This window comes from Malus sylvestris, chromosome 17, assembly GCF_916048215.2.
Source record: "Malus sylvestris chromosome 17, drMalSylv7.2, whole genome shotgun sequence".
Taxonomy (NCBI): domain Eukaryota; kingdom Viridiplantae; phylum Streptophyta; class Magnoliopsida; order Rosales; family Rosaceae; genus Malus; species Malus sylvestris.
The window spans coordinates 1,508,717-1,534,688 of NC_062276.1; the positions used below are offsets into that span (position 1 = coordinate 1,508,717).

A 25,972-nucleotide genomic window follows, 5' to 3' on the forward strand; every position below is an offset into this window, starting at 1 on the left:
TATTATAATAATCCTACTTCCTGGACCAAACGAGTCATGTTCTTTCACCAATTCATCTAATTGGGCTGCATCATCTATGTCATCAACTACGATTAGTACCTTCATGCTTCCAAGTCTTTTCTTTATCTCCTTGGTCCCTTCGGCAACACTACTTATTTTAATGTCAGGCCGTTTCAAAATATCTCGAAGAAATTGTTCTTGTAGACTAACCATATTTTTCTTTTTACTCCTCACCTCTTCAAGGTAACATTGACCACGGAAACTATGATGGTATGTGACCTATGCTGCCCATACCCTGAATTCCAATTATTTGAACATCCTGTGAACCTCCAACATCTAAGTATTTAGTACCGAATTCTTCCACGCGAAAAGCTATTCCAACTGAGTGCTTGGCTTCTTTTGAGTCGTTGGTTTTTAGTAGTCCGATGATGTCCCCAACAACTTTCTGGATAAATACTCCTTCACGCCTGCCAATTAGAAATCCAAATTATGCAAACAGATGATTAATCATGCAACAGCATGATTCATATGAACTAAATGCCTTATGGATCACGACTTGGCTGATTAGTGAGTGTCCCAAAATCTAATTGTACAAGATGTTGCAAGCGATTAAATTTTGTAAAAGAGGAAATTTAACATGATACCTGTCCGCAGTGGTTTTAAGATCCTCGCCAACCAAATCTGCAGAAGCCTTAAGATCCTTTCTCCACTGCTCGACCTCATTTGGGTCTTCATCCCTTTCATGCTTCTGAAATGCCTCCCCTCTTGATCTTCTCGGCACCTCATGATCATCGACAGCTCCCTCAGGCACCATCGGGACTCCGCGTAACTCTTTGAGAAGACGACGACCGCAATCCTCGACCCTTCAATTTCTCGATCAAGTTCTCTCTGTATATTCTCCCCCTTTTTGAGCTCGTAGTCTATAAACGTGTTGATTCCAGCACTGCTTAATGCAATGGAGAGATGGTCTGTGAACCCAGTGCGTGTGTCCTCGCCTCTAAAGCTCAGGAACACCTTGTACTTCCAGCGGTTTGAACGCCGAGAGGAAGACGAACCGCCGGCGGCTGCGGCGGCGGTTGCAAGGGCGGGGCTGCTGGTATTCATTGATTTCAAGTAAAGAAGTGAAACTCCTGATCGTTTCAGTCTAAAGAAAACAAGTCTTCCTATGATCCTATCCTTTTCCCAAAATTCCTCGCGTGGGCGGCATTTTCTATCCCTATATACGTGCAAATATCCCCTCGATTCCCAAATGTAGGCGGCAGTTTCTATCCCTACATACGTACAGATATCCCCAAGATTCTCCAATGCAGGCGACATTTTCTATCCCTATACGTACAGATATCTCCAAAATTCCTCAATGTAGCGGCATTTTTAAAGTTTTTGCATTGGTCAATGATGTCAATAACGCGTGAGTGCTATTCTTCCCACAGTTTAATTTGTCAAAGCCATACAAAAAAATAAAATAAAAACCCTGATGAGAAATTTTTCATTATGACCGGAACACGGGAGGTATACTACGTGTTTTTATATAAGTTGTGGGAAATTTTATTTTTTAAGTTATTAACTTTTTAACACACATATCCCACCATTTATATAGTAACACGTGATGTACTACCTCGTGTACCGGTTTCTCCTCTCTTTCCCGTCCCTCCCATCTCTCTTCCGTATTCTCAATCTCTATCTTCTGATGGAGGTAATCACATACAAACTCATTATATTTTACTTGAGTAAATATGAATTAATTTTTTTAATTTGGTACGTAAATTTAGGTTTTCGAGTAGAATAATGTTAAGGAGATCAAAATTTCAAATTAAGTTATCTGTCATCAATATATAATAAGCATGTTAATCAACACTTAACTAATAATTCAATCATCAACAACCACATTATTTTGTTCACAAAATTATATTTAAAATTTTGGTCTCCCTAACATTATCCTTTCAAGTGAACATCAATTCAATGAGTATTTTTCTTCTTTACGATTCTTATATAGTTTGGGCCGCTAAAGTATTACATTATTGTGATTAACTAGCGAAAAATACAAGTTAAAAATGAATGTGCAACACATTGAAACACAAGAGCTCAAGGGCCTATTTCCAATGACATGCTCAGGCCACCGAATTTTATGGGCTGGCCCTGGTTCAATCGTTGTTGGTCGACGTCATAATGGCATTATAAGAATCTTCGGTACAAAATAGGTTCCAACTGTCGATGTCAGTTTAAGAGAGTTTCACCATTCTCATCTCATCTTGACTTTTCAAAATCTTTTTTGAAATGTCATTAATTTTCCAAAATTCTTAATTTGTCATCTCATCTTATCTTCGTTCAGTTTTTCACCCAAATAAGTTGGATTCAAGGTTATTTTTACTTCGCAAAATCCTTATTAGTCATCTCATCTTAACGACTGCAAATAAATGGATGATGCAAATCTTAAAAATCTTAGGGCTCTATCTTTCTAACTATTTTAGTTCTAGATGTGGTTTCTTGGAGCTCCATGATTGCGTGTTACACTCATAATGGGATGTAATAGAAGCGTTAAATCTTTTAAACGAAATGATTGACACGAGATTCGAACCTAATTCAGTGACTCTGGTAACTGCATTACAAGCATATGCACTGGCAGGTAATTTAGAAAAAGGTAAGAGGATCTACGAAATTGCTACTAGGAAGTGTTTCGAGTTAGATATCACGGTAGCTACAGCTCTGATTGATATGTACATGAAGTGCTCTGCACCCGAAAAAGCAGTTGATCTCTTCAATAGAATGGCAGAGAAAGATGTGGTTTCGTGGGCTGCCTTGTTGAGCGGGTATGCTCATAACGGAATGGCATACAAGTCAATTAGGGTCTTTTGCGACATGCTATCGGACACAACTCAGCCTGATGCCGTTGCTATGGTCAAGCTTCTTGCAGCTTGTTCGGAATTAGGGATTCTTCAACAAGCTCTCTGCCTCCATGCTTATATGATTAAACGCGCCTTCAAGAATAACATCTTTGTTGGAGCTTCACTCATAGAGTAATATTCGAAGGGTGGACGCATAGACAATGCTGTCCAATTATTTGAAGGCATAACAGACAAAGATGTTGTTATCTGGAGCGCGATGATTGCAGGTTATGGAGTTGATGGACAAGGAGGAAGCTTTAAAAGTATTTGATCGGATGGTTAAGCACTCGGATGTCAAGCCTAATGATGTAACATTTCTCTCGATTTTATCTGCGTGTAGCCATTTGGGTTTGGTTGAAGAAGGCATCGAGATCTTCAACACGATGTTGCACGAATACCAACTTAAGCCCGGACCTGAGCACTACGGGAATTGTTGATCTTCTAGGCCGAACAGGAGAGCTGGACAATGGAATGGAAATCGTTGAGAGAATGCCAAATCCAGCTGCAGCGCATGTTTGGGGAGCCTTGCTTGGTGCGTTCTGGATACATAAGAGGTTGCAGCAGTGAGTCTTTTTCGGTTGGATCCTAATTATGCAGGCTATTACATCCTGCTCTCGAATATATATGCCATGGATAACAAATGGGAAAATGTGACAAATCTTAGAACTTTGATAAAGGGGAAGGCGTTAATGAAGATGTCCGGGCAGAGCGTTTTCGAGGTGGAGAGTGACATCCGTAGTTTTGTTGCCGGAGATGGATTGCACCTTGATTCTGATCAGATTTATGTAGTGCTAGGAAAATTAGAAACGAAAATGAGAGCGGAAGGTTATGTTCCCAATGTCGATCTTCTGCTAACATGACATGGCGGTTGGTATCTAGATTTGAAGTGTTGTGAAATTTCTTGTAGGGAAAGTTTCGACCCACATGAAAGGCGTAATGATATGGACGCAATCACGAAAAATAATATAATCAGGTTATATTTTAAATAAGCAAATATATTTTAAAATGTTATCAATAACATAACCCACTGCAAAACCAAACTGTAGCACACAATTCATCACTGCTGTGACAACTAAGACATTCCAAATCACACAAGTTTACATACATTAGAATAAAATCCACAATTAATCACTGTTAAATATCATTACAAATAAGTTAATTTTAGTTGGATGCAGCCATCCAACAACCATGATCCTTCAGCGCCCAATGTCGGATTTTCAAAAGCGACGAAACTCCAGACAGTCTCCTTTTTGGCCATGCTGCTGCTGCTACTACTACTGTTACCACTTGGAAGTTGGATGCTCAGATTTTATTTTCCCGTGAATGGTGCGACTCTTGCCGGAGCATTCTCGAGGCCAGTCACCACATAAACTTCAATCTGAAATCACAATCGTCACAAATTTGAAGTTTAACTCCACTACCATTCTTTCAACACCAATTCGATATAAATTAAACAAGAATTGCCCCAATCGAAAATTGCAATGCCGTACCCACCAAAAAAAACCAACTCAAAAGATCGTAGGAATCGACGAAATTAAAAATATATATACATTCAAATTCCTATTACAATATGAAAAAGATGGCAAAAACACACGTCAGGGTTAAAGGGATCAATGCAAGAAAACCAACCTTTTCTAGAGATCGCGTTGGGATTTGGTAGAGCCGTCCTCAATTGGGCTTACGGAGGAAGAGCCTAAGACCTTGAAAAGAAGGAGTAGCATGTCGATCCAGCCGTGGATTAGCACGTGACCGGAAACGTGGATCCAGCCGTGGAGCAAGTCGATGTGGAGCGGAGTGCGGTTGTCGTAGTCGGCGTGGAGGCCTTACTCAAAACCGTGGGCATTGTCTGGAGAAAGACATTGCCTTCGTGCTCAGGGTCTTGGATGAGAGGATTGGGAGGAGGATTCTCTATCCTCTTAACTCTTATGCAAAAACAGCCACGTAAGCATATAATAGTAAAAAATGACAGTAAATTCTTTTCAACCGAGCTTTCAATTTCCTACGTGACATTGAGTCAATTGAAAACAAAGCATTTTGCTGTCAAATTTGACTGCAGATGTCAAATTTATTAAATAGTTTTTTAATAGATTAATATAATATATAATAAATGTTATTGTGTTTTTCAAGTTTTCGATTGGTTGCCTCAATCACTAAACCCCACAAAAGATTAAAAACTTTAATAAATAACATTATTATTTGACATATCGGGGTGAAGCAAAATATTTCATAAAATGTCAAATTGCCACGTAAGCTACTAAATATCATTTTGATGTTTAAAATTTGACACCTCATTTGGAGATGCTTTTAATCTCTCTACCCTTCCATGCTCTCTTATTTGAATGATTACGATTAAGTCACGTCAACATTTTATATTAATTTTTTTTATAGAGATAATAAGATAAAAAGGGATGGAATGGAGTGAGAATATGATGGTAGAGAATCATCTTTTGATTGGGAGAAAAATTTTCTACCGTTCTAATCTCTCTACCCTCTTGATGCCTTGAATTCATTGGATTGAAGTGCGAGACTTTAAGGCCCTGTGTTGGCATACCGGATAAGGCACCGGATAGTACTAATAATACGGAGTACGGTGTTTGGTGTCCGTTTGAATTAAATAACCACCGGATTAAATAATCCGACCCCACCTCCTTTATCTGGCTGATACCCGCTTAGTTATACCGCCCAAAACCTCGGTATCATTTAGTCGGGTAGAAACACGCATCTCTCACTCTCTCCATCCCGCATCGCTTGCCCTCTAATCTGAATCTCAGGTTCTTCTCCTCCTCCTCCTCCTCCTCCTTTGTTCCGCCCTCCTGCAACTTCTCCTCCTCCTCCTTCTCTGATCACCGCGAACGGCGTAAGAGGACAATCACGATGGACTGACGAAACTCGAATGGGAGAAGCATAGTGCTTCGAATTACAGAGAGTTCCTCTCGCCGCTCGCTCTACTCCTCTCACATCACATGCTCTCTCCTCTGAATCCAAGGTTCTTCCTCCACTTCTGAATCTGAGATTCTTCTTCCTCCTCCCTGTTCCGCCCTCCTCCTATTTTTCTTGCAATTTTTCTTCTTCTCTCTGTTCTGCCCTCCTATTTTTCTTCCAACTTTTTTTTTTCCAATCAAATTGAATCAGATTGTTGTTTTTCTCTCAAATTTTTGCAATTGATTTTATAAATTTTCAATTGCCAAAGAACCCATCTACCTCCTTTGGGTCATATCCTTCATAACCATTCTACTTTTCCTAGGCTGATTTGTAGCTAAAAAAAAGAGAGGATTGGGAAAACTAAAAAAAAAAACTATGAGAATTTGAAAGGAGGGTTTTGCTAGGTTTCTTGTTGCTGCCTTTGTGGTGGGGTTTAGTTCAGGGGAGCAGACGGGGAAGAAGAAGGGATAGAGAGGGAGGGAGTTTGGGGGGGGGGGGTGCGGCGGAGAGATCTGGGAACAAAAGAGATGATTTCAGTTTTTTTTTTTTTTTTTTTTTAATTTTGTTTTAAGTTTGATACTTCATATCTGGAATAATACCAAACATAGTATAAATAATACGGTCATTAGTCTGATACTGCACCAAACGACCGATTAATTTAGTCAGTACTATCCGGTGACTATTTATCATATTTGACAAAAATAGTCAGTACAGTCCGAGCTGTCAAACGAAGCTTAAGAATACAAGAGTTTGATCAGTTGTTCAGATTTAATCCAATAACTTATATTGATCTGCACGGAAGGCCCACAAAATGCAATCCGCACTTTAGAAATGACGTTGAGCCTACCGTATTTGGGCTTTCTCTTATGTAATTATGTTTATGTGAAAACAAAGTAACCTTTTTAACCAAAAGAAAAGAAACAAAAAAGAAACAAAAAGAAAAAGTGCTGACTAGGCCATGGGGAAGTATTCAATGCCAGAAGAAAGTGGGGAATGGGAAAGCACAAGCATTCATTGCCAAGCTGTAGCCGGACAATGTCAGAATAAATAAATCAATAAATAACTAGTTTCCACTAAAGTGGACGTGGAAAGGCATCTTGATTTTTCAAAAATTAACAAAAAAAAAGTAGCACTGAACACTTGCCCACGTGACAAGATTGGCACTTGCCCACGTGACAAGGTATTCCAACCGAGTGGTTGACTGGTTTGTAAGTCTCTGGATTGTGTTAGTCCGATTATGCCCCCAAATTGAAAGTTCAAATTTTTTCTTATCTATTTAAGTGACCCGCTTCCCGAACTCGAATCATCTCTTGACAACTGGCCCTTAAATATGTATCCTACTATTATAATTAATTTTAATCTTTTTAATGGATTTCTCGTCTCTCTCCTTCCGTCTTTTCTTTCCCTTTCACTCCATCTTCACTCCATTAGTGGCTGCTCTCTCACAGATGAAAAATTGAAGCAATAGAAGTATCTGAATGATTATACCAAGGCAACATTTGTCCCGGAGATCGAGATGGGTGGAAGGCAAAAAATTAATGGAGAGCTAATAAAAATGATTTGAAAACTTTAAGTTTTAATGATAAGAACAAAATAAAGGGTAAAGTAAATAGTACAATGATTGACTTTTTAGTATAAAAATATGGTTTTTCGTTAAAATAAACAGTACCGGAAATTTTTCGTTAGAGTTTTCAAAAATTAATTCCAATTTTTTGCTCAAAACCAAGCCATTATGTTGTTGGTCTCAACCAAGGAATTAAATATCGATATTATCGGCGAAATATCGCCGATAATATCGTTTTTTTGACCCGGCGATATTTTTTTTAGTAAAAATAAAATATCTTTAAAATATCGCGATAATATCGATAATATCGCGATATTACCGATATTAGCGATATTATCGCGATATTCGTCGTCGTCGCCGCCGCCAGGAGGTGAGAAAGGGATCCAGAAACCAGATCGAAGAAGATGGATCCAGAAACCAGATCGAAGAAGAAGGATCCAGAAACCATATCAAAGAAGAAGGATCCAGATCGAGGGAGAGACGAAGACGGAGAGACCGAGGGAGAGACGGAGACGGAGAGACCGAGGGAGAGGCGGAGACGGAGAGACCGAGGCAGAGACGGAGACGGAGAGACCGAGGGAGAGACGGAGACGGAGAGACCGAGGCAGAGACGGAGACGGAGAGACCGAGGCAGAGACAGAGACGTAGAGACGGAGATGGCGATGAGGTGGTGTCGCCGTTGGAAGTGAGGGTGTGGGTTGTTCACGGGGAGAATGAGAGAGTGCAGAGATGCAGAGAGTGCAGAGAGTGCAGAGAGGGCAAATAGGGAGAATGAGGGTTGTTCACGGGGAGAAGGAGAGAGTGCAGAGAGTGCAGAGAGCGATGAGGATGTGTCGCCGTTGAAGTGGTGTGGAAGTGAGGGTGTGGCGTGTGGGTTGGTTCACAGGGAGAAGGAGAGAGTGCAGAGAATGCAGAGAGAGCACGGTAGAGATGAGAGAGTGAGGGAAAAGAGAGATCTGAGAGAAAAGAGAGACGGGGACACAAAAGCAAGGTGGGCCCCTGGGCACACCTATTAAGATCCAAATAATTACATCATATTAAAATTTGATTTTTTTTTTTCAGTTACATATATTCTATATGATAAATTTCTATTTTAAATCAAGTCCAAATAATTACATCATATTAAAATTTGATTATTTTTTTTTCAGTTACATATATTATATATGATAAATTTCTATTTTAAATCAAATCCAAATAATTACATCATACTAAAATTTGATTAATTTCTTTTCAAGTATCTACTTTTGAACTACTCACCACGTTCACTCTATGTGATACTAAGTCACTCATGTATCTTACCATACAATGTATAAAGTGTAAAATATTGTACTAATTCATTATATATAAATGATTATGGTGTGTTTAAACTTATTTCATTAATTACTACATATTTTCTACACTTACAATGTTTGCCAGCTCGCTATATAATCAACTTAAATCAGTTAAATCCATCATGCAATGCATTTCCTTCCAATTTTTTGTGATAAACTAATAGATAATTGACTAAATAAACATCCTGCAAAGTTTCAATAAAAATTTCCAAGTTTTTCTTACAATTTCCGTGGTTTCCATGTAATTTTTATCGATATCGATATTATCCCGATATTTCCATCGATATTTCCGTGTTTTCGGACTACCGATATTTCCGATATTACCGATATTTTCTTCCTTGGTCTCAACCATAAATCAAATAACTCAACAAATTAGACGTCCCAAGACCCAATCTTTATCCCTGACCTTCATCCCAAAACCTTGACTTCTTTAATAATTAAAAAAATGAAATTTCCCACCACTTCTATTAAAACACGCGATGTACAACTTGTGTTTCCGTCACAATTAAAAATTTCTCATGATGGTGGAGTGCTTGTGTCGGTTATAACCGACAACAATGTTCTGTCATCCGCCACTATTTAAACACCGCAAATATTTTATCCGACATTAATCATTTAAAACCGCCACAACCTTCTGACACATTAAAGCCAATTTTGTAGTAGTGTTAGGCCATCTCCAACCGATGGTTGGCCAGAGGGCTCGTTTGAGCCCTCTGACCCTCCAAGATTCTCCAAGATATTAATATTTTAATGAACAGTACATGACATATTCGTTTTCGTCTCCAACCGAGGGCCAAAGGGCCAGAGGGCTCGTTTTAGCCCTCTCGCAAAAAAACCATCTACAACCGAGGGCCAAACATAATTTATTATTTAAAAACTACAACTTAAATTCAAGTTAACTATTTAAAAATAAAAGTTATAGGAAAAAAAAAAGAATTAAAAAAATATATATGAAACAAATTTTGTGAAATAGAAGTTATAAGAAAAAAATAGAATTAAAAAAAATATGAAAAATAGAAGTTATAAGAAAAATTTGTAAATAAAAAATAATAATAAAACTGACACACCCCGATCCGGAGGATCCAGGTGTGCTGGCCGTCACGTGAGCGTGACGTAACCATAAGCACGACACGGAAGCGTAACAACAACATAAATCAGCAGAAATTCAAACCAAACTCAAACATAACCACCTACGAACATGACCGGACGAGTTAATAAGTAAACACTTAAGTTCAGAGCATAGGTTAACTGCAGTCAAGTAGGACTAAAATAAAGTACATCACCCTCAGGTGAGTCCTACATGTCGAAAGTCTGTCAGAAAGCCGGAAAAGACCTCGAGAGTCACCAACCGCTAAATTAGAACCTGGAGGGGCGCAAAACAAAATGAGTGGGTCAGTAAAACCAAAGATTTTCCAAAACATTTCAATTAAAACATTTCTAACCCCTCACCGTAAAACCTGTATACATTCCCAGAAAATATATATACATATATAAAACCATATGAAATCTCAAAACTTAAATCCCAAGTCTTTAACATTTTTCAAGAAAAACATGCCATGCCATAAATCAAAATATAAATCAGGTGAAATAAGGAATCAATCGGAGATCCTGCAGTTGGTGCTATACGATTAATTCATTAGCTCAATATCTCACTAAGCCGGAGTCACCACAGTGACCTATACGGCCCTCCTCTGCACATCACTCGGAACTACGTAAGGTAGTCTATACGATGAAAGGTGTAAAATACGCTCTAGTGCTTCTCTCATCATCTCATCAGCGCGCATAACTAAGATCACCCACTAGTCGGAATCACGCCTAGTGATCTATACGACTAGCATGTCGGAACCCTCACATGGTCTGTACGACATCCACCTACTTGGATCCAAGGCGAGCGTGCGGTGTGGTGAATAAAATAAGCACTAACACCTAGGGTGCAGGTTATGAGCTTAAAACATCTTATCAACAATCAATTAAATGAATAAATGAACTCACCTGACTTACCTGTGCCTCCACAGCACCATGCAACATGTATGCATCATATATCAATCATATATCTCATATGAAATTCACATTTATCAAATAATTCTATGCATGGCATTTTTAAAACATAAATTCGTATAAATTCATTTTCTGGGAAAAATTAATAGTATAAAGGTAATACGAAAACAAAACTGCCCACTCACTGATAAGTCGACAGGTCGTAACCCCCGTGGCGTCCCTGGATGCGGTCGTCCTCGGGATACGTCTCACCTATATGCGAAATAACTATAAAAACGTTAATTTTAAACACATCACCAATATTTCGAAATAACTTTTCATACGATGCTCAATTTGGGTATATGAATATACCACATCGACCCACTCGACGTCACAAGCGTCGGGATATTTTTAGAAAAAAATTTTGACTGCTCACGCGCCCCCACGCGCCACACGTGGCACGGGTCTACGCGCGGCCACGCGCAGCACGTGCAGCGCACGTGTCATCTCCTTCGCAGGGCTTCGCCGGACTGGTTTTTCCGGCGGCCGGACTCCGGCCGATTTTCAAACTCCTTGTTCTCTTTCGTTTTTCACCCATTTTCTTCGTATTTTATACCAAATTGAAGCCCTAAGAGTGTACTATCACGTTGGACTAGTTTTAGGGCCTAAAAACCAAGAAATCTCACCTAGCAAAAACCAAAGATTCGGCCAACCTTGAAACCTACGATCCCGACGTCCAAATCCTTCAAACGAACGTCTCCGAGCTTCCTTAGGACCTCACTAAGCTTGCTATAAGCTTGAATTCCCCTGAAACACAACATTTTACGTTCGCATGAACAGTACCTCAAAAATGGAGGTTCGGGTTTCACGTGATTTCGAAGGTTTCACTTCCTAAAACTAGCACCAATGAACTCAGGACGTCAAAAGGATGAAGATACATACCTTATTTGCCTCGATCCGTCAAGTTTTGGAGGGTTTTGGTGGTGGTACGTACGTGGAGGGTGAGGGAAAGAGAGAGATCGCGAGGGAGAGAGACAGAGAGTGCTACGGGAGGGAGAGAAGACAGAGAGTGCGTGTGTGTGTGATTGTGTGGTCCACACAATCCTCACCATCCATCCAAATCCCTAACCACAAAAATTCCAATTCCAATAATTTAATCCCAAAACTTACATAATTAATTCAAATAATGTCACACACATACGTACCCGAATGTCCGCCAAGGGTAATTACGTCAATTCACGCCCCCGACATAGAAATCCCGGGACGGGCTGTGACAAAAACTGTGTAAAAAAAAAATCAAATGCAAGCTAGCCGTTGTATTCAAATTTTTTGAAATAAATTTGTGTCAGTTATAATCGACACAAAGCATAGCGGGACCAATTATGTCGGTTATACCAACATAATTACAAAAGACTAAATAATTACCGTCGGTTATAACCAACAGTAATTCCGACGTATTTAAAAAAAATAGTCAGCCAGCCAGCCCTTTGGCCCTTTAGGATTCTGTGGGACCCTCTCAGATTCCAAAGCCCTCTGGCCTGGCCCTCGGTTGGAGACGATTTTAGGACTGTTTTCGGCCCTCTGGCCCTCTGGACCCTTCAGTTGGAGATGGCCTTAGGCTCTTATTTTGGAGTATGTAATACTTGAAAGACAAATGTTTTTTTAAGGTTTTGAAATAATATTTATGTGACAATGTGGTATACATATACTAATTTAGTATTATGTTTTCTATTTTTTTGGTCAAATTATGTTTTTCATCTTCATTATTTAGGGATTTAAAATATATTTTCTTTAACGGATAATGGATCGAGTCATATTAAATGATAATATTAACGGATCAATTTCGGGTCGAATCATATTATCGTTTTACTTTAACGGATGTTACATGACACGATTCATTAAGATATTAGGTATATCATAAAATCGATGCGAACTCAAAAAATACGACACGAATATCAAATCTAGCTTTTAGCATACTCTCCCCATACCTTTCTCATGTTTTTACACCCAAAAAGTAAATGATTAAAGAGAATAATTTTTACATGCCTTCTCTTTTTACTTCTTTTGTTTTTTTGTTCAAAAAAACACAAAAAAGGTCGAATTATGCCAAAACTGGTAGGACACTGCCCGACCATATGGCTTTTGAGCGCATTAGAGCAACTCCACCCATGTGGATTGCTCGGGGGATAGGGGAGAAGAAAGGGCCTGAGGCCCGGTGGACAGTGCTCCAGCCATGGAGAGCCCGAGTGAAGGTGGGAGCCCGAGCACAAGGCCCGTCAGGAATCCACCAGCCTGCAGCCCGAGGGCCAGACATTATTTAATTTTTTTTGTGTCAGCCCGAGGGCCTGCAGCCCCATTTCCAATGTTTTTATTTTATTTTATATTATTTAAACAAACAAAAAAAATTAATATTTTATTACATATTGCCAGGGGGAGGGCTCCAAGGGTGGAGATGCAAAAGGTAATTACTGTTCATTAATGGTAGTTACTATTCATTAAAGGCAGTTACTGTTCAATATGGTGGATTCAATAGTGAATTGCCAGGGGGAAGGGCTCCAAGGATGGAGTTGCTCTTATGTTGGATGACTTTGGAATGGCTGACTGGATTGGCTGCTGACTTTCTTGATTGCTCCATAGTAGTTTGGTTTAGATTTTTGTTTAAAAATACCAAAATTAAAGTTTAATGGTTAAAATATCATGAGTACCGAATACTTCGGACGAATCTGACCACCAAAGAATTTTTGGTTTGGCTGTTTTATTATTCTCTCTCAACATTTTATAACAAAAAAAAAATTGGTTTGGCTGTTTTGTTGTTCTCACTCAACATTTTACAACAAAATGAGGGGAACACCCTCCCTCCTCCACTGATTTTTTTTTTTTTGAGAAATGGAGAATATCATTAACGAGGGTCGAAGCCAAAAAGAGGAACAGAAAGCCACACAGGCTAACAACATCTAAAAAGAGCAACACATAAAGGGTAAGAACACGACACAGAGCCAACATATGTCACCCTTACAACTACAAACTAAACTACAAATTGGACGGAGGGCAAGGAAGACCATCTTTGTTCAAGATACGAACAAACGAAGATGGGGGTCTACGGACCTAAACAAAATCGCACATCTCTATCCCAATAATCCATCGCTTCGTTGGCTGATCTTGGCACCTAAGGCCAATCACATGAATCAAAAGTTTCACCTTTGTACCGTATCTTACAAAGAACATGGAATAGCTCCCACGCCATTTGCTCAATACACCAGTTCAACCAATCAATGATCCCTTTTGAGTCAGACTCAATCACAATACGGGAGAATCCCAGCTGCCTTGCCATGCAACAACCCTGCATCACTCCCTATGCTTCTGCCATTTGGGCATTCATAGCTCTGATACGCCTCATTCTAACTGCCAAGCACCAAGATTCAGAATCACGAATCACCACCCCAATATGGCAGAAGCCAACCACCATCTTCCTGCTAGCATCCACATTTACCTTCGTGATCCCAAGAGGATGAGGAGGTTCCCAACCATTAACGATAGCCCTCTTAGAGCCTCGTTGTACTCGATCATCAGAATGCGCCTCACAGTAACCAGTGTGAGCAGACTCGATAGCTCTAATAGTACTGGTTGGGGATGAGAAGTGAGACCTTGCATCTAACCTTCCATATTTCTCAGCATGTGAAGGTTATGTACGACATAGTTTCCCTTCTAACCTCCCCACCCTAGGTAGATTTTGCCAGATTGAAACCACCCATGAATGGAAGGAGGTTACCCTACTTTTATCCACCCTTAATCCCAATGGGCCACCAAACCATACCTGATCCATCCACAGACATAAAATAAATGCATGCTCGATCATCTCCTCATGTTCACCACAAAAAGGGACAAGGGTGAGGACACACATCGTCGTCTAAATAAATCTCGTTTAGTAGTTGTCGCCCCCCTTAGTGTATGCCACATAAAGTCCTTTATTTTTGGAGAGATCCATAAGTTCCATATGCACTTCCACACCCAAAAGTCGACCGACGATGATGTAGAAGATGCTAGTTGCTGACTTGACGATTTGCTGTGTGGATCCAATGGTATCCAGATTTGACGGTATAACGTCCCATTCTGTCTGCTAGCCAAACTAGCATATCCTTGCAGTTAGCCTCGCCTATTGGCGTATCAAGGATGGCATGATGATCTTCAGCCGAGACCTCCCTATCTATAATAGCCTGATGCCAAGACCTAGTAGACTGATCAATCAAATTCGAGACTATTAGGTCAGGGTTCATCAAAACCCCCTGAGCAGGGGTAAGGTGCCCCGACTGCAAAGTTGGGATCCACCAATTGGCCCACACCCGTGTGTTCTCACTATTCAAAATCTGCCAATGCACACCCTGAGAGATAATGTCCCTTCCCATCAACAGGCTAGCCCAAGCCCAGGAAGATTGACCCCCTTTTTTAGCCTAAAAAATAAGAGCAATCCGTGAAGTAGCTCTGCTTGATAACCAGGGCCCAAAGAGAGTCTAGGGAATGGATCAGACGCCAACATTGCTTGGCCAAAAACACCATGTTAAACTTCTTAAGGTTACAGAAGCCCATGCCGCCCTCATGCTTCGACAGACCCAAGTTTTCACAGCTCATCCAATGTATCTTTTGTTCCCCATCTCTTTGACCCCACCATAATTTGGCCATTGCCACATCAATATCATTACAAATATTGTCCGGGAAACAGAATATGTTCATTGGGTAAGCAGGAATTGCCTGAGTCACTGCTTTTATCAAAACTTCCCTACCGGCTTGGATAAGAAACCCTGCTTCCACCCTTGAATCTTTGCTAAAACCTTATCTTTTACAAAAGCTAGTGCCTCCCGCTTCGATCTTCCACACACTGTTGGGATTCCCAAATAGTTTCCTGGATCCTGAACCTGCAGCATACCCAGGATGCTCACCAATTCGTTCGGGAGTTCCCCCAGGGTGTTGGCACCAAAGAAAACAGATGATTTCTGCATGCTAACTTCTTGACCTGAGGTAGTGCAATAGGGCTTTAAGAGGTGTGTTATGTTCTGACAGTTGGGCCGTGTTGCACGGAGGAATATAAGCGTATCTTTTGCAAACAATAGATGGGATAGACACGACCCGTTCATACTTAACTGAATACCTTCAATAAAACCACCATCCACCGCACCATTGATTAGCCTCGAGAGCACGTCCGTAAAGATGAGGAAGAGATATGGAGATAGGGGTTGCCCTGTCGGAGCCCCCGCAACGGCTTGAACTTTCTCCTTGGTTATCCATTCACTATGACCGAGAAATCCACAGTGGATGCATATCCCATTACCAACCTTATCCACATCCCACCAAAACCTATTCGGATCATGACTGCCTTCAAGAAATCTCATTCAATCCTATCATATGCCTTATTCATATCAATCTTCATAGCTAGCTCAAATTTAGTTTTCACTTTCCAAAGCTTGAGAAAATGGAACACCTCATGGGCCACTAAAATATCGTCCTGGATCTGCTGGCCCTCCATAAACGCGTTATGGGTCGGGGATATGATTCTAGGTAACCAATGCTTTAATCTATTGGCCAGCAGTTTAGAGAAGATTTTATAAGAGTAATTACATATCGGCCTAAATTGACTCACCGAGGATGGGTTCGCAACTTTTGGAATAAGGACAATGTGAGTGGAGTTTAACTTCCTCAGGATCTCCCTTCCGGTGGCAAAATCCTCCACCAACCCATTCACCTTTTCCCTAATAATATCTCAAAAGGACTGATAGAAGACCCCCTAGAATCCATCTGGGTCAGGCGCCTTCAAACCACCCATTTGGAAAACCGCCTCCTTTATCTCTGTCAAAGAAAATGACTCATAAAGCTTATCATTCATTTCCTCTGAGACCGATGAATGAATATAGTCAAAGACTTGAACCCACTCCCTCATGCCCCCCCTGACGTAAAAAGACCAGTGAAATGGTCGTTTATCACCCGTTTGATTCCTTCGCTATCTTCCTGCCACACCCTCCATCCCATCTTGCAGCTTTGCAATTCTATTAAAATGTCTTCGCTGAATTGTGGTTTGGTGGAAAAAAAAACGAGAGTTTGAATCTCCTTCTTTGAGCCATTTTATACGGGATCGTTGCCTCCAGAATAATTCATCCCATTCCTCTAGCTTCTCAATATTGGCAACAATGGCTCTAATCTCCTCCTCGTTTTCCTCCCACTGACCTTGAAGATGTCCACTGATTTTTCTTTAGTACCTGCATGCATCACCTCCAATTACAAAGAAAGTAGGTAAAATTGTTCTATACTGATTTTTCTAGACTACATACAACCATTGAGTGCCGATCCAACAGTTCTCTATTGGTAAAATATGTGTTGGCACTAAGCGCCTCTAGATGCTAAAAATAAAAAATAAAAAAATTGCTCCTCCACTGCATTAGCACAAAATTTTGGGATCAAAATTTTATTTTGCTTTGCTATTTTCTTTTTAACAAACGATATTATCTACACTAAACTAAGGGAAAGTGAGGTAGGCTAAGCCTCATAATAGGCTGCAATAATGTGGTTCAAATTCAACTTTTGCGAGAATTAAATCTAAGACCTCTTACTTACAAATGAAGAGGAATATCACTAGAATGTATACTAAGAGCAACTCCACCCTTGGTGGTTGCTCGGGGGACATGCGAAGGGAAAAGGCCCGAGGGCCGGTGGATAGGCCTCCAGCCTTGGGCAGCCCGAGTCAAGGTGGGAGCTCGAGGGTCAGGCCTGTGGAGAATTGACAGCCCGACAGCCCGAGTTGTGTGTGGGGTCAGCCTGACGCCAGGCCTGGCGTCGGTGGTTTTTTTATTTTTTTGTGTCAGGTGCATGCCCTTCACTCGCGAGTGGGGGCGCGTCAGCCTACAAGTTTACAGGGCATAGGGCCCGCGCACCAGGAAATGCAGGTGACTGTTGGGAAGCCATGTGGCTTCCCACGGTCCGTTCAATCCCAACAGCTCTTTAATACGAGCCGTTCTATTTCCAACGGTAATAAAAAAAAGTTGATTTAATATCAACCGTTCGATCTGAGATCAACGGTTAATGTTAATCTGCTTTATAAATTTAAAAAAGAAAAAGAAAAAATAGTTTTAAAATTAAAAAAAGTTACCGTTGTGACACGTGGCGTAATCTGGAGTGTTGGAATTCATTTTTTTTAAATCCAACGACAGAGTTTAATTATTTGAATAAAAAAAATTTAAAAATTGTAAAAAATCTGAAAAAATATCTGAAAATTTAAAAAAAAATTACATAAGAGAATCTTTATTCAAATGACATAAACACACCAAATAAAAAACTCACGAAATGAACACCAAATAAAACATACCAAATAAAATTACATAAACACACCAAATAATAAAAACCTCACTAAATGAACCAAAATAAAACACATCAAATAAAATTACATAAACATACCAAATAATAAAAAACACACTAAATGAACTTTATTATCTTCAGCTTGTTTCAATGCCCACTGGTACTCTATCAAGTCATTTTGCCTGCCATTGTGCATGTCTGGCATTTGAAATGCAGTATATCGTTGAATGACCCTTTCATTGTAACGTTCATCCCTTTCTAATGGCTCATGTTGCACGGGCTCATCGGTGGCATCATGAGCACAATATATATGTGTTCTTGAATTGTTCATCGTGTCTGGCTCATATACATCAACAGCTTCATAATCGTACTCATCTACCACAATCATGTTGTGAAGAATGATGCATGTCATTATGATGGATCGAAGCGACTCTACATCAAACAATCTAGCAGCATCCCTGACGATCGCCCAGCGAGCTTGAAGGATACCGAAATAACGCTCCACATCCTTCCTGCATCACTCTTGACACCTTGCAAAGTGTTTTTCCTTTGCACTTCGCGGACGTGGCGTTGTTTTGACAAATGTTGACCACCTTGGGTAAATGCCGTCAGCTAGGTAGTATGGCCCGTTGTACATACGTCCGTTAACCTCATACGTGACTTTTGGTGCCTTTCCTTGCAGGACATCATTGAACACTGGGGATTGGGTAAGGACGTTGAGGTCATTTTGAGCTCCCGGAACCCCGAAAAATGAGTGTCAAATCCATGTATCAAAAGATGCCACCGCCTCCAAAATGATAATTTTTGCTCATTTTCTATCTCCATAAGCGCCTTGCCATGTACTTGGACAGTTTTTCCACATCCAATGCATACAATCAATGCTCCCAATCATTCCAGGAAAACCTCGCATCTCGGCATTCTTCAGAAGCCTTTCCAAGTCCATGTGAGTAGGTTTTCGGAGGTACTCTGCGGTGTAGATAGATTCGATTGCTCCGCAAAACCTCATCAGGGACTCAAGAATGGTTGATTTCCCCATCTTCGCTATCTCATCCATTTGGTCTACAGATGTTCCATATGCAAGCATCCGCAGCACAACATTAATTTTTTGCTCGGGAAGGAGACCCATAGCACCACAATCATTCTTCTTTTGCTGAAAGTAAGAATCATGGTTGCAAACCGCAATTATGATTTTGTTGAACAAATGTCGTTCCATTCTAAAACGACGTCTGAAGTACGTATCAGGAAATGCACTATTATGGACAAAATAATCGTCCAACTGCTCCACACGTCGTTGCTGCCTCCTTCTATCAAGGTTTCCGAAACGGGTGGGCCTGCATATCTGAGCCATAACTTGGATGACTCGACGAGAATGTGAGTCTCTGGCCATTCTTAATTCGTCATCTCTCATTCTCCGCTCCTCATCCTCTTCCTTCTCATTTTGGGCTATATGGAGATTGAATATTCCTTCAGATTGGATAAACAATTCTTCCTCTTCTTGATCGATTTCCCACATCATGCTTGAAGAAGAAGACATTGTAAGTAGAAACTATAAATAATGATACAGATTTTGATTTGGTGAAGAAGGAAGCAAAAACTATGAATAATGATAAAGATATTGAGAAAATTGGTGTAAGATTTAAAAGGATGGATGATGGATTATATGGAGGATTCTGAAATGATTAGGTTGTAGATAGTGCCACATGGCATGCCGTCATTCGTTAAAAATCTCATCGAAATCTATCTTAAAAGATTCTGAAAAGATAACGACATGTGGCACGACGACATTGGATAAAAATCTTATCGAATCTATCATCAATAATTATTTTTTCGGATAATGACACGTGACGCAACGATAACGATTTAAAATCTGATTAAAATCTATCCTCAAAGATTCTGAAAAGATAATGACACGTGGCACGATGACATTGGATAAAAATCTTATCGAAATCTATGACCAATAATAGTCGTTTTGGGTAAATGACACGTGACGCAACGAGAACGATTTAAAATATCTTATCCGTAATTACAAATAAATTTATTTAGTATTATTTTGTAAAAAAAAATCAATAATATTTTATTGCCTATTACCAGGACTATTCAAGTGCAAGGGTGGAGATGCAAAAAGCAGTTACTGTTCATTAAAGCAGTTATTGTTCACATGGTGGATTGAATAGTGGATTGGCTGGGGAGAACTTCAAGGGTGAAGTTGCTCTAATTGACATTTTGTTTTGCTCTTTTACTCACTCTGTTTCTTGGCACCTACTACGTAGGCTAGCGGTACTGGAAACTTAAAGCACGCACAAGGATCAAGTCCTTGAAAAAACAGATCAATCATGTTACTCAGAGGTGAGATCACCAGTTTTTTTCTTCCTTTTATGTACAATGAATTATGCAAACATAAAACATATACTGATACAATTTGACGTTTTCCAAAAATAAAAAATATCCATTCCTGCAGTTGTAAGCAGTTTGATCTTCACACAGAAAAGGAAGGCAATGCAAATTTTCCCCGAAAGCGTGAGAGAAGCGTGGAACGAGTGGGAGCTTCGGGCCATGGTTCTAATCAGCCTTGCCTTGCAAACCATCCTCATCCTGATCGGCAACTGGAGAAAGCATTCAACCAGCAACATACTCCGAATTGTCCTCTGGCTCGCTTACTTGTCAGCTGACTCCGTAGCAACCGTCTCACTCGGGATTCTCTCCAGCAACCAGGAAGACTCCGAAGGTGATTCTGTAAACCCCAACTTTGTTATAACAGCATTCTGGGCACCGTTTCTTCTCTTGCATCTCGGCGGTCCAGATACGATTACTGCTTACTCGTTGGAGGATAATGAGTTGTGGCCTAGGCACTTGCTTGGGGTAGTTGTCCAGGTGATTGTAGCTTTGTATGTGTTTATAAGAGCATGGTCTAGTAAAATGTTGAATTTTTTGGCAATTCCCGTTTTCGTAGTTGGAATTATAAAATTTGGGGAGAGGACTTGGGTTTTGAGGTCTGCAAGTAGTGAGCATTTTCGAGAGTCTATGCTCCCTCCTCCGGACGCAGGTCCGAATTATGCTAGATACATGGAAGAATACAGCTCAAAGAAAGCTGAGGGGTTTAGGGTTGAACCGAAAACATTCATTGAAGCTCCCATAGGTTTTGATCATTCCGATGCAGTTCAAGCTAATGAATCTAGTAGTGCCCAAAATGCTGCAGTTTTAAACAAAGCTTATAGTTTCTTCGAAACTTTCAAGCGGCTGTGTGCCGATCTCATCCTCACCTTCCACGATATAGAAAACAGCCAATCGTTCTTCCAACATAGAAGCTCTGAGGAAGCTCTCGAGGTTATTGAGTTCGAGCTAGGGTTCATGTATGATGTGTTTTATACTAAATCACTTCTGGTTTATTCTGGTCTTGGTGGAATACTCCGTTGCATTACTCTTTCTTTCACAGTTTGTGTGTTCCTGGCCTTCGTGTTGATCACGGAGAAGCAAGAATACATGAAAGTGGATGTAATTATCACATACATATTGTTGGTAGGAGCTATTGTCTTAGAATTTTATGCAGTTGTCATCGTACTTTCATCGGACTGGACTCTGCTGTGGCTGAGCAAGCACAAAAACACAGCAGTAGATCTCTTGCTCAGATTGGTTTCATCAATCGCTTTGATAAAAAACAAGAGGTGGTCTAATACCTTGGCACAATACGACCTCATAACATTTTGTCTCAAAGAAAGGCCAGCAAAGTGCATTTTCATCAACGAGGACTGGTTTATAAATCGGTTACTAGAGAAGTATCGATACAGAGACTTGAAGGATGTTTCCAAAGAGTTGAAGAATTTGATATTTGGGCAGCTGCTAGAGAAGTCGAGGACTGCTTCTAATTTCGAGGCCAGCAAACGAAAAGAACTATGTGCTCGAAGGGGTGACATGGTGCTTGAGAAAGCAAAATGTCTAGATGAACTTGGCTGGACAATTAATGGGGCCGAATTTGATCAAAGCATCCTTCTTTGGCATATTGCGACAAATCTATGTTACTATTCTGATCTGGAATTTTATCATAGTCCAAATTCTGAAGCCAGCATTCTTAAAAAAAATTCTGAAGCCAGCAAGGTGTTATCAAACTATATGTTGTATCTTTTGGTGATGTGCCCCTTCATGCTGCCAAATGGGATTGGACAGATAAGGTTTAGAGACACCTGTGCCGAGGCTGAGGAATTTATCACCGAAAGAAAGTCCATAAAGAATAGAGAAACGGCCTGCAAAATGTTGCTCAAAGTGAGCACAGACATCCTTCCATCGAAAGTGAAAGGAGATAGAAGCAAGTCGGTTCTATTTGATGCATGCAGGCTTGCTAAAGCTCTGCAGTTCCTTGAGTCTAAGAAACACTGGGAGAACAATGAGAAAAAATGGGAGTTTATAAGTCATGTGTGGGTGGAAATGCTTGCTTTCGCTGCCAATCAGTGCCGGTGGAGCGATCATGCTCAGCAGCTCAGGCGAGGAGGAGAGCTGCTCACTCATATCTGGCTTCTTATGGCACATCTTGGTTTAACTGAACAGTTTCAAATTTCAGAGGGCCATGTTAGGGCAAAGTTGACTGTGGAGTGAATTTAAGTGTCACTCACTACAAAGAATGATCCATTTTCAAGATGTCCTAACTATGTTATGCTTTTCAGATTGTAACTCTGTAGTCCGACTATAGACCGGATTTTCAATATTGCTTAGTTAATGTGCTGATATTATTATTGCCCCTAAACATATTGATAAATAACGATCATTCTACATTGATAATTTCTTATGAATCATATCGGACTTCACTTTTGTAGTAACGATTCATAATTGGAGTGTAACTAAAAATAAGAGGACTCGCCAGGTATAAATTACTTGGTAAATAGACAGTTTGCAATTACGAGAAAACATTTGTCCTTGTAGTTCTTGCAAGGCCATGGCTTGCCCTACAACTACAACATCAAACTCCAAGTTGCTGACTCAAATTAATTGTCTAGGGGTGGACATAAAAGCCGGCCAACGGAAAACACATTAGAGCAACTCCACCGTTAGAGCCCTCCCCCCAGGCAATACACTATGTTATCCACCCAGTGAACAATAATTGCCCTAATGAACAGTAATTCCCCAGGCAATACACTTTTGCATCTCAACCGTTGCACTTCAATAGCCCTGGCAATAGGCAATAAAATAGTAGTATTTTTTTTATTATAAAATAATACAAAATAATTTTATTTGTAATTTCGGATAAGATTTTTAATCGTTCTCGTTGCACCATGTATTATTATCCGAAAAGTTATAAAATAATACAAAATAATTTTATTTGTAATTTCGGATAAGATTTTTATATAAAAGTAAAAACAATTTTTTTTTAAATTTTCAGATTTTTTTCGGATTTTTTACAATTTAAATTTTTTTATTCAAATAATTAATCTCTACAATTGGATTTTAAAAAAATTGAATTCCAACACTTCAGATTGTGCCACGTGTCACAACGGTAACTTTTCTTAATTTTAAAACTATTTTTTCTTTTATTTATTTATTTATAAAGCATATTAATATCGACCGTTGATATTAAATAAGATTGTTTTTATTTTTTTTACCGTTGAGATTAAACGGTCCAAGTTAAAGAGCAGTTGAGATCGAATGGACCGTGGGAAGCCACGTGGCTTCCCAACGGTATCATTTCAGTCTAAAAGGTGGGTTGATTTTTCTGAAAAGATGTCGGGCGACGCGCCCCCACTCGGGAGTGGGGTGCATGTGCCTGACAGAAAAAAATAAAAAAAATGGCCTGACACCGGGCTGACGTCAGCCTTGGCGTCACATCCACTCGGGCTCTCGGGCTCTCAGGCTGGCAATTCTTCATAGGCCCTGAGATCGCGCCTCCACCTCCACTTGGGCTCCCTTCACGCTAGAGCGAATCCACAGGGCCTCGGGCCCTTTTCTCTGGCCTGCCCCCCGAGCAATCCACCACGGTGGAGTTGCTCTTAGATCATAGTAGATCCTTCGATTTGGTTTGGTTTTTGTAAAAAGTGTGCCCTTTTGAAGCGGACAAAACCAACATTGAAAGTTTCCCCCCCCCCCCCCCAAAAAAAACCCAACTGAAAGGTTCAGTTTCAGTCGATTTGATTGAACCTCGTAACATTATTCAATTTGATCGACAATTTGAAAGTGGGGCGGGGCCGAACCGACCCATGCCCACGTGAAAATAATTATAATATGTTGTAAAATAATCGATATATGTATAGTTGCATATAAAGTAAATAAAATCATTAACAATTGTATTATAGAGACAAGACTTACTATTTGATCAACAACAAGACAAGATTATTCCACCTAAAAGTATTCACTTTGGTTTGAATTCTTCTTTTCACAACAGGTCAGATAGAACCAAATCAAACCAAAGTGAATACTTTTAGGTGAAATAGTCTTGTCTTGTTGTTGATCAAATAGTAAGTCTTGTCTATATAATACAATTATGTTGTGAAAAGATAAGACTACTCCATCATTTTCAAATAAAATAGTAAGTTTTGCCTCTATAATACAAGTATACTGTTGATAAAATATAAGTCCTGTCTTGTCGTTGATAAAATAGTAAGTCTTGCCTCTATAATACAAGTATATTGTTTATAAAATATAAGTCTTGTCTTGTTGTTGATAAAATAGTAAGTCTTGTCTTGTTCTATCTGACCTAAAAATAAGACTACTCCGTCATTTTCATTGTCCCCAACCTTATCGTTTCGGTCAGATAGAACCAAATGCTACATAATGGTCCTCCTCTTATAATTATTATAATTTTTAAAAGATTTTTCTATTTGTAATCGTTGAATTAAATTTTAAAGACTATTGCTCAGCTGACTCCATTTTTTAAGATTAGGAGAGGATCCTCTTCTAATCCGTCCCCAACCTCACCTTTTCGGTCAGATAGAACCAAATGCTACATTATTAAAGGGGATAATTTGACTGTGGTCCCTAATTCTTAACATTCTTTGATTAAAACCTTAATAGTATTCAAAGTTTGATCAATGTCCCTTGACTTTGTACACCTCATTATATTACTATTAATATTTATATTCTTATAGTTTTGACATTAATTGTTTGATATTTTATGAGATTTATAATCCTATAAATTTAAAATCCCTCATTATAATACTATTAGAAACGGTTATAATAAAAAAAATTCAAACATTTTAATTGAATAAATGGATAAAAACTATGTAAAATAAGAAATAATAAATGGCAAAAGAATGTATCCATAGTGTTAAAAAATTGTTACATTTTACAAAAAAAATTGATACATTTCACATATAACAAAGTGGTACATTAATAAAGAAGAATGGGTACATTATAAATAAATTAGGGTACAAATAAAAGATTAAAAATTATGAGTACAAATGAATTTTTAAAAATATAGGTGCTAAAAGAAATTAATAAATGGGTAAAAATAAAACTAAAAAAAAATACTGCAAATTTAAAAAAAAAAATGTTGCAAATTAAAAGTGGGTACAAACTAAAAATATAAATATATGATACAAAGTTTAGGCATAAAACATAAATATACCATATGTAATTTTTCTATCATTAATTAAATATACAATGTCACGTGATGGTATACACATGTGTACAAACACAAATAAAACTTTAAAAAATATGGGCACAAAAATAAACTAATATATGGGTACAAATTAAAAATGAAAAGAAAATTGGTACAAATTAAAAAATATTTGCAAATTAAAAATTGGTACAAACTAAAAATACAAATATATGATAAAAAATTTAGCCATAAATATAAATATACTAATTGTAATATTTTTAACACAAAAGGAATATATTTAAAAATAAAAATATTTTATTATTCAAATAATTGATGATGTTATTAATACTCAAGGACCTTGATCAAAAATTGAAAATGAATAGGATTTTAATCAATGGAGTAACAAAAAGAAAGATGTGAACCTAATTTTCCCTTATTA

At 39.1% G+C, this 25,972-nt stretch overlaps 3 protein-coding genes and 2 long non-coding RNA genes across 8 annotated transcripts in view; 2 read left to right on the forward strand and 3 right to left on the reverse strand.

Moving 5' to 3' along the window:
- Positions 1 to 25,972, forward strand: part of LOC126611242 (putative pentatricopeptide repeat-containing protein At3g01580) — a 94,980-nt gene that overhangs the window by 22,660 nt on the left and 46,348 nt on the right. The gene's annotated exons all lie outside the window — the stretch shown is intronic.
- The window catches only part of LOC126611238 (disease resistance protein RPV1-like), an 80,146-nt gene that overhangs the window by 12,093 nt on the left and 42,081 nt on the right, over positions 1 to 25,972 (reverse strand). The window lies entirely within an intron of this gene.
- Positions 3,857 to 4,879, reverse strand: LOC126611249 (uncharacterized). Its single transcript, XR_007618750.1, has 2 exons — positions 4,512 to 4,879; positions 3,857 to 4,260 (listed from the first exon to the last, which is right to left on the reverse strand). It is a non-coding gene; the product is annotated as an uncharacterized LOC126611249 (long non-coding RNA).
- LOC126611251 (uncharacterized) lies at positions 9,876 to 11,489 on the reverse strand. The gene is made up of 3 exons (XR_007618755.1): positions 11,363 to 11,489; positions 10,883 to 10,964; positions 9,876 to 10,062 (listed from the first exon to the last, which is right to left on the reverse strand). It is a non-coding gene; the product is annotated as an uncharacterized LOC126611251 (long non-coding RNA).
- LOC126611240 (uncharacterized) lies at positions 20,223 to 22,795 on the forward strand. Its single transcript, XM_050279444.1, has 2 exons — positions 20,223 to 20,360; positions 20,473 to 22,795. Exons 1-2 carry the CDS (start codon positions 20,348 to 20,350, stop codon positions 22,599 to 22,601), a joined length of 2,142 nt encoding a protein of 713 aa, XP_050135401.1. The 5' UTR covers positions 20,223 to 20,347; the 3' UTR covers positions 22,602 to 22,795.